Source organism: Ochotona curzoniae, unplaced genomic scaffold (genome assembly GCF_017591425.1).
Source record: "Ochotona curzoniae isolate NIBS_2020 unplaced genomic scaffold, NIBS_Ocur_1.0 scaffold_1852, whole genome shotgun sequence".
In the NCBI taxonomy this organism is placed as follows: domain Eukaryota; kingdom Metazoa; phylum Chordata; class Mammalia; order Lagomorpha; family Ochotonidae; genus Ochotona; species Ochotona curzoniae.
Genome location: NW_024467087.1, coordinates 56,101,676 through 56,111,071, shown reverse-complemented (window position 1 = coordinate 56,111,071; position 9,396 = coordinate 56,101,676). Strand labels below are relative to the sequence as shown.

The 9,396-nt window shown below is 44.2% G+C and overlaps 1 protein-coding gene across 1 annotated transcript in view; it reads left to right on the top strand.

The window, feature by feature from the left end:
* Positions 1-7,090: 7,090 nt before the first annotated feature.
* UPRT (uracil phosphoribosyltransferase homolog) overlaps positions 7,091-9,396 on the top strand; it is a 31,433-nt gene continuing 29,127 nt past the window's right edge. The window contains exons 1-2 of the mRNA XM_040999742.1: positions 7,091-7,131; positions 7,231-7,653. Of these exons, the coding sequence (XP_040855676.1) occupies positions 7,268-7,653 (386 nt within the window). The 5' untranslated portion in view covers positions 7,091-7,131; positions 7,231-7,267. The remainder of the gene's footprint in view (positions 7,132-7,230; positions 7,654-9,396) is intronic.

Sequence of the window (9,396 nt, the reverse complement as noted above, 5' to 3'; positions counted from 1 at the left end):
ACTCCATCTGGATTCCCAATATGGGAAGCAGGGCACAAACACTTGGACCATCATCTGCTCCCTCCCAGGATGCACTAACATGAAGCAGCATTGCAAGTCTGGACTCAAACTAGCACTGTGATATGGGATGTGGGTATTTCGAGTCGCAGCTTAATCCACTATACCACATTACCCACTCTTTCCTTTCTTTCTTTCTTTCTTTCTTTCTTTCTTTCTTTCTTTCTTTCTTTCTTTCTTTCTTTTCTTTCTTTCTTTCTTTCTTTCTTTCTGTTTATTATTTTCATCCAATTAAAAGGCAAAGAGACAGAGATCTCCCATCCATTCTTTTACTCCCCCAGGTGATTTAACTGGTTGCCCCACAATTTCTACCTATATATAATTTTCACAAAATAAGCAGGCAAGCAGAAAAAAACAGTACCATGCATTAAAAACTTTTGAAAGTAGCCAAATTAAAGCGAAAAGAAGATAAATATACACATTCAAGAAGATAGCCACATAAACATTTGGGATCCAAGATAAGGCCAAAGTGACATTTGCATCTGCAAAATGATACAAATATTGATTTGAATAGAAAGGCAAATCACAATAAGAATCTTCAAAAAAGTTCACATAAAACATATTATGGAAAACATACCCATGGATTTCAATTGCTTTTATTAATTATTATTAATTGCATTGCATTATGTAACACAGTGTTATAGGCTCTGGGATTCCCCCCACCTCTCCCCAAACCCTCTCCCCATGGTGGATTCCTCCACCTCGCTGCATTACCAAAGTTCAAATTCAGTTGAGGTTCTTTCATTGGAAGTATTTACCAAGCATAAAGTCCAGCATCTTATTATCCTAGTGAATTCAATAATTTCTTGGTGAGACCATCTCTGGTCTGAAGGTAAAGCCAGCAAAGTATCATCCCAATCAATTAAAAGCCCCAACATAACGTCAACAATAATTTACAACATTATGGCATTAACTGACATGGTATTGATGAACCAAAATGTTAATAGGAAAATGCAGGTTCCTAACTACATCCTGTGACTTCTTCATAGACATTTCAATTTTAGTTTATATTCAACCATGTTCTATACACCTCAAAATGGCTATAGATTACTATTCAGCTGTCTCGTGTCTATTTTCATTTTAGTATTTAGCTGTTTATAGTGTTGAAGGACGGTTTTGCTGAACTTGGTTGTTTTTCAGATGGTCTGAACTGACTTATAACTCTAGCAAGACATGTGTCATCAGTTTGGGTATAGAACAATTTTTTTAGGAGGGGTGTGCAGAGAAATCCCCAATACCCCAGTGAGGCACAACTAATTCTTGTGCCCCACCTAGTGAGGTATGAGTGAATCCACGCTGACCATTTCCTGTCTGATTCTAAGCTTTCCTTGTTATTGTCTCTCCATTCTAGGTTTTTTGTTTGTACGTTTGTTCATTTTGAGGGGTTTCTGGAGTGATCCTAATGGTCATCACGAGAGAGGGTGGGGACCCAGAGCCGGAGCTAGGCAAGGACCAGAGAAAGCTCGCCTCCCTGGTCCCGAAGGAAGTTTATTATTCTTCTGTTTCTCAGACTGCTCAGGGCTCCTGGTTGTCGTTCCGATGACACTGGTTTCTGCATGGCAGTTTGGACTTCTTCTATCCCCTGTGGAAGCTCCAGATGGGGGTGGGTGACCTCAGAGTTCTCAGCCTCCGAAGGTGCTCCTATTCCCTGTGGTCTCCTTGGCAGTTCGGATGTAGTCCTTGGTGTCCATACTGATAGTCCTTGGTGAAGATCTGGGAGTCTTCAGGGTTGGGATACAAGCCTCCTCCTGTCCCCCTGCTCCACTCTGGGGTCTCCCCCTGCTCCATACGCCCGACCTCCTGTTAAGAGGCTGTCAGGATCGCTCCCAATTCCCCCCCTTATGCCTGTGTAGCTTTACTATTGTCTAGTGCTGACTCGAGTCTGTTGTCTATGAGTTACCAGATTTGATCCTGATAGGCTATATTTCATGTCTTCCTCACACTTTTTAGGGAGATGGAATATTTCTCTGCATTCCCTCCCCATTACGGAGTAACATAGGGTATTAAGAGTGTTTTAGGTTTTACAGTCTTTGATGTAGATCATAAGCAGTCTGACTCACACTAATTGTTGATTTATAGATTACAATGGCTTATCTTATTGTATTGGATACAGGCTGTCAGAGATTGCAATAATATTACAATATACAGGTACTATTTTCCAGATTGACATCTTTTCATCTCAAATTAAGGCAAACATGTGGTATTTAACCTTTAGGGATTGGTTCATTTCTCTTAGCATAATGGGATTTTAGTTGGGCCCATTTGGCCACAAAAAACTGCATTTTTTTTAATAGCTGAGTAGTATTCCATAGAGTACATGAACCATAGCTTTCTTATCCAGTCTTCTGTTGATGGGCATTTCGGTTGCTTCCAAGTCTTTGCAATTATTGATTGTGCTGCTATAAACATAGGGGTGCATGTTGGTTTCTCATGTAGCAGGTGTTTTGGATATATTCCTAGGAGTGCTATTGCTGGGTCACATGCAGGTTTTGAGTTGTTTAAGTGTTCTCCATACTGATTTCCATAAAGGCTGTACCAACCTGCAGCTCCACCAGCAGTGGAGTAAGGTTCCCTTTTCCCCGCATCCTTGCCAGCAAGTGTTGTTGGTGGTTTTTTGTATGTGTGCCATCCTTGCTGGCGTTAGGTGGTTCCTCATTGTTGTCTTAATTTGGATTTCCCTTATTGCCAGGGAACTTGAGCATTTTTTCATATGTTTGTTTGCCATTTGGGTTTGTTCTTTTGTGAAACGTCTGCCCATTTCCTGTGCCCATTTCGAGTAGTTTGTTTGTTTTGGTGTTTTGGTTGTTTTTTAGTTCTTTGTATATTCTGGAGATTAGCCCTCTATCACCTACGTAGTGCGCAAAGATCTTCTCCCATTCTGTGGGTTGCTTGGAGTGGCGAGTTTGGCAGACCCAGTCTGTGGCAGGCTGGACTTGGTTGGGCTGGACTCCCAGGGACACAGTACCCATCAGTTTGCATAAGATATTATACTGGGGTGGAGCTGACCAGGCAGTTGCATCCACCTGTATATGCATTGGCTAGTGGAGGTGATGGACCAAACCTGACCCTGTACTGGCTGGTGCATACAACAGTGAAGTCTGAGGTCACCCCTTGGGAGATTTCTTGGGAGAATCCTCAGCTAGATGCCTGGACTCAGACCCCAGCCACAGGGAAAATCACAAGATATGTGGTTCAACCTTGGAATGCATATATTTTAACTGGACCTTCTCAGTTGCTGATGCCTATGCAGTGGACAGCATGCCCAGATGCACATGGGGGATATGATGAACTAGGCCAGCAGAAGATGTTGACTCGTTAGAGGATGGAAAGCAGAGCAGGTTGAACAATTCTCCTGGCCAAGCTTGCAGCATGTTCCTGTATCTGTGGATGCACTAAGGTGAACTTTGTAAACCAATAGATTTTTCAGCCCTAGTGCAATGAAACCAACAACATCTCAAAACTATCAAAACCACTCAGGTAACAACACCGTCAGAATATTTTTGTCCATATTGGGGTTTCAAAGGATTCATCAAAAGACAGTCTCCCATCCCCGGGTGCTGTGTGGTTTGACAGCAAGGAGTGGTCCTTTTTCCCCACCCCTTGCAAAAAAAGAAACTGAAACACTTGTCCCACTCACCTTCCTCCATACTTGAGCGTCCCCACCCTAATTGGAGGCCAAGGAGACCACAGGGAATTGGAGTGCCTTTGGAGGCTGAGAAATCTGAGGTCATCCACCCCCGTTTGGATCTACCAAATGGGATAGAAGAAGCCCAAATCCTTCCTCACAGGATCCAAGGTCATCGGAACAATGGCCAGGAACCCTGAGTGGTCCACAGAAACAGAACAGTAAATTTCCTTTGGGACTCGGGAGAGGAGCTTTCTCTGGTCCTTACTTAGTTCCAACTTTGGATCCCTACCCTCTCTTGCAATGACCATCAGGGTCGCTCCGGAGCTGCCCCCCCCCCCAAAAAAAGACAAACAAGCAAAATTAGAATAGATTGACAGAGAACAACAAGGAAAGCTTAGAACCAGACAGAAAATGGTCAGCGTGGACTCACACATACCTTACACAAAGATTAGTTACTCCTCACTAAGGTATTGAAGATTTCTCGGCACACCCCTCCTAAAACTGTTCTGCACCTCAACTGTGGACATATGCCTTGTTAGAGTTATAACCCAATTTAGACTATCCTAAAATCTGCCAAGATCAGCAAAATTATGCTTCAACACTATAAACTGCTAAGTACTAAAATGAAAATAGACATGAGACAGCTGAATAGTACCCTATAGCCATTTTAAGGTGTATAGCAGCCGGTTGAATATAAACTAAAATTGAAATGTCAATGAAGTAGCCACAGGATGTGGTTAAGAACTTGCATTTTTTTAACATATTGGTTAATCAATACCATGTCAAATAATTCCATAATGTTGTAAATTGTTGTTGATGTTGTGTTGGGGCTTATAATTGATTGGGATGATATTCTGCCAGCTCTGCCTTCAGACCAGAGATGATCTCCCCAAGAAACCGTTGAATTTATCTGAGCAATAAGATGCTGGACTCTTTGCTTGATACATGTTTGCAAAGAAAGAATCTTGACTGAATTTGAACTGTAATACTGCAACAAGGTGGAGGAATCCACCATGGGGGGAAGGGGGGAGGGGTTGGGGAGGGGCTGGGAGAATCCCAGAGCCTACGAAACTGTGTCACATAATGCAATGTAATTAAAAAAAAAAAAAAAGAAAGAAATCACCAAGAGTTTGAAGTTGATCCAAGTGCACAAGGATGGTTTATTGAAGCTCAGCACATCCAAGCCTGGGTTCTTGGTTGAGAGCAGGTAGTTGGCTGACTGACCGGCCAGCTGGCCAGCCAGGACCAATACCCCTCACCAGGAGTGTGGCCCCAACAGAACATTCATAGGGTTTTTATAGGGGCAGTCCACAATAGCTTGAAAAGGGGCAATTCACAACAGCCTGCAAGGTGAGGGGAAATACCACACATTCCCTACCTATCTTGGCTGGACAGCCCACGCCTCCAGCAACTAAGGGAAGCACCCACTTAATTACTTGGAGCCACTTGTGAGATAACCAGACTTAAGTGGGCCTTGATTCATTAAAGGTCACATAGTTCGCTAAAGGTCACATAGGCCGTTTGGCCTGTAAGGTCATGCAGTTTCTTAGTAGCAATGAGCAAATGGTTGGAATTTTGATACTGAGGTTCTTCAAAAGTACTAGGTTTCCAATCTTAGCTTTGTTCATTTTTGGATATGTGAATTGGATAACTCAGATTAGAAAAAGGAATTACACTAATACTATCTGTAAATGGGTAATGCATATGAAATTCTGTAAATTATAAAACTCAAGATGTCACTACTATTTATCAATGGTGAATTACACTTTAAGAGCCTTAAAAAGTGGAACTGACAAGATAAGTAGGCTTGCTAATTGCTAATGGTTAATCCAGATAAATGTATGCATCAGTGTTCCCCATGTGAGTGCAAGCAGAAGACAGGCTGACAATGTTATCATTCTGATTCATATTCTGTGGCATTGAGAATGAGGCCACTGGTCAAAGGAGACACAGGACAAAGCTGTAGTGGTTTCGGTCCCAGGATGTCTTTACAATGTGATTTTCAAGTTATCATGGCATTAAAATTACTGTTAATGATACACTACCGTTTCAGTGTTTCCCCTTATTCAGGGGTACATTAGCCACTCAATTGTTCCTGCCCACTTCAAGTTAGCAGATGCAGCTTTTAAACCCAGAGACTCTTTGATTCTCATTATGGACTAGGTGAAAAGATGCACAGGCTTTGTCATCCAATCAAATGGAAACTCTTTGCTGCTAATAGTCTACAGAACTGAAGGGTCAGGCACAAAGCAAAGAAAGAGAGAGAGAGAAATATTACTAATAACAAACCCCGAAGAACAAATAATGGGAAACAGAGCCAGGTCCAGGTCTCACCAAAGGCCTGGATACTCCCTCATCTTATGACTTGGATATTTCAGAACCCTTGTATGTATGGGCTATGTTCCTGTGTGGAAGAAGAAAAATCTAAGAATCAACTTTAGGGAAGTAAAATTATAGAAGGAAAAAATGGGAAGATGTCCAAGGATCAAATAGTTAATGCATGCCAGCTTATAGATAGGGAAAGTCAAGTCCTAGAGAGAGAAAAGACTTGTCAAATGTTGCCGGATAATTTAGGGAAGGAGGAGCAGAATTAGCAGGTACTTGTGTCAGATGGTAGCCATAGTAGCCCCCTGAAAAGGGAGTTTCAAAGACCGTTTAAGAAAAACAGTCACAATTACTAGGTTACTTGTTAAAGATTTCGTGGGTCCCCTCTCAGGTATACCGAGTTAGAATTTCAAAAGTGAGCCAGTAACACCAGAATTTTAACAAGCTTTATGATGATGCTGGTACACATGATGTTTAAGAAGTACTGCCCTAGACACCCTCTTTTTCTTCCCTCTCTTTTCTTTTTTGCATTTTTTCCCCACGTATTTAAAAGAAAACAAGAGCAGATCTGAAATGCTGCAGAATCCCCATAGTAACACGCACTTGTCAATTGTTGGGCCCAACCAATAAAGAGAAAGATTTGGCGGTCAAGCCCACTTAGAAAGCTGCCGCCGGTTGTCGAACAGTATGGGTGAGGACGGGCTCCACAGCCTGCAGACATTTTCACGTCCTCCTTAGGTTACACAGATAAGCTAACTAAAGATGCAGCCCCTGAGGTGCAATTTTCCTGCCCCGTGACATCGACTGGCTTTCTATGTGCAAGTCGTTTGTTGCCCCCGTCCACTGGTAGCGTCTCCCGATTCGACCAATCTCCCAACTTTTTAATAAACACAAACCCTGGGGTGTTCCGGAAAGACCTAACAGCAGGAGTGCCTGGCCTAGCCGCCTCGGGGGCAGGGCTACGTGGAGGAACCCATGCAGCAGGGGTGAAACAAAGGGTTAACAGGCAGCGCTCCCCAGAGTGGCAGGGAGAGAAGCCAATTGGGCGCCGAGCAAGCCTACGTCTGGTGTGGGCGGGCTTGGGACAAAACGTGTGAAAGGAAACCGGAGGCGGCCTAGGGGTGAGAGGGCAGGTGGGGTTAGGGGTTCGCGGGGGGGAGGGGGGGACGCTGCCAGAAAGACCCGCGACCCTGGGCCCCTTCCTGCTCTTTTCTCCTTAGGGTTCGGTAGCAGCGGAGACAGCCCGGGACCCCGTGCATGGCCACGGAGTTACAGTGCCCAGACTCCCTGCCCTGTCAAACCCAGCAAGTAGTCTCTGACTCAGCCCTAAATCCTGAGCTGCTGCGGCTGGACGAACACACCCCGGACTATGTCGGGGGAAGCTGTGCCGCCATGGCCAAGCTGACTCTCCGCCAGGAGGACACTGAGTGTAGCGTGCCCGCCGAGAGGGACCCTCAGGCCCGCAGCGATGCCACCCTCAGCTCAGAAAACAGCAGTGGCACGGGTGATGGTAGTAACTCGGACACATTCGTCGGCGACTCCCTCCCGGTGGACACTGAGCTCTCCTGGCAGATCGGACCGCAGCTTAAGTTGCTGCCTATGAATGATCAGATTCGGGAACTGCAGACCATCATCCGTGACAAGTAAGCGGAGGTTGCAAAGAGAAAGGGCGGTTGGAGGGTCTTGCCGGAGGTGGGCGGGGACCGGAAGCAAAAGGGCTAACAGGGTAGTGTTCTTGGCCTTGGCTAGCTGATCTTTGGAGACTGGGGCAGGGCCTTTTCTTTTGGGGTGTGGACTGGGGGTGTCATGTGACACAAGCCTCCAACCCTCTGTTTCCTAGTTTCCGGGTTGAATTTTTGCTTTGTGGAGGGGAGGAACCTTTTGAGGTAGCCTGGGGCCTCTTTGTCTCTGAGCAATGCGTTCTCACCCATTCTAGGCAGGTAAACGCCCTAGTGTAATCTGCACATTCCTGTCCACGTGGTAAATCTATGGTTATTAACTGAATTTAGGTTCTATCACTGATCACCTCAGGCTCACAAATTATGAAATAAAACAATTTCAAGAAAAATCTATCCTACTCTAGTGCCCTTCTGACCCTTTAATGTTTGCTACGGTAAATATATCATTGGAGCTAGGATCTTGAAGTTCATGGTTACCTGGTCACATGAAGGCTTATCATCCAGCTCTTATCAATATCATCTTAGTGTAAACAGAGCAAAGGGAACCTTAAGGAGCCTTTGACTATTTGTGATCCTTCAAACCAGTGCAGCTAGAACTTCACACTAGAGTGCTAGAAATTTCTTTCTGAAATTTCTCGGAGTCCCAGGTGAGCTTGTGACACAGAACCACTAGGGATATCCCCATGCTGAAAGTAAATGTCTGGTTCTTGTACCGGTGTCGCCATAGATCCAGCTTTCTACTAATGCACTACCTGGGAGGCAGCAGCTGATGGCTCAAGTGCTTGCGTTTCTGCTACCCTGTGAGAGGCTCGGATAGAGTTACTGGCTCCTGGCCTGGTCCTGGGTCAGCTGCTGGGCTTTTGAGGGAATGACTTAGCCGGATAGAGAATCTCTCAATCTTTGGTTCTCCAGCTCTCTCTCTCTCTGTTGCCCTGGCCTTTCAAATAAAAATAAATTTAAAAAAAAATTTTTTTTTAAGGACTCCCTAATTCCTGTGTTGTAGATGGGTTTTCTCAAGAGAAATGAGTGCCACGGTGAATTATAATTGGCTTATTGGCAACACTTTGAGTAGCTACAGTTTGTCAGAATAGCCTGTTTTCAGTGGCAGGCCATGCCTCGATCTTTGAAAAGTGCCTACTGACTGATAGAGTGCCACTTCCTTAATCAGACCCTGGTAACTTTTTTCTCATACTGTTTCAATAGGCCCCTAATTTGTTTCTTTGCCTGCTGTTTTCTCTCTTCCATACCCACCCACACATAACTGTACAATCAATCTTCTTAAATATACAGCTCTGACTTAGTAACTATCATACTCAGCAGCCTTCTTTCGTTTCCCCCCAACCTATCAAATAAACTCCAGAATCATTGGCTTGATATCAAAGCCTCTCATACGGTTCCTCAGATAAATTCTGAATCATCCCTGCTTCTACTCTCAGTTAGAATTCCCTGTATCTCTGTTATGCCTGTTCTGACTCTGTCTATTCACAATCAAACTCAACTTTGCATCTGTGCCTCTGCCAAGAAAACTTTCTTTATTTGAATTTTGAAAAAGATTTATATATCTATTTGAAAAGGCACAGTGATGTAGAGAAAATATCTTTCATTCCATGGGTCACTTCTCAAAAGGTCACAACAGTCAGGGCTGGGAACACTGAAGCCAGAAGACAAGAGCTCCATTCCAGACTCCCACTTGGGTGGCAGGAATCT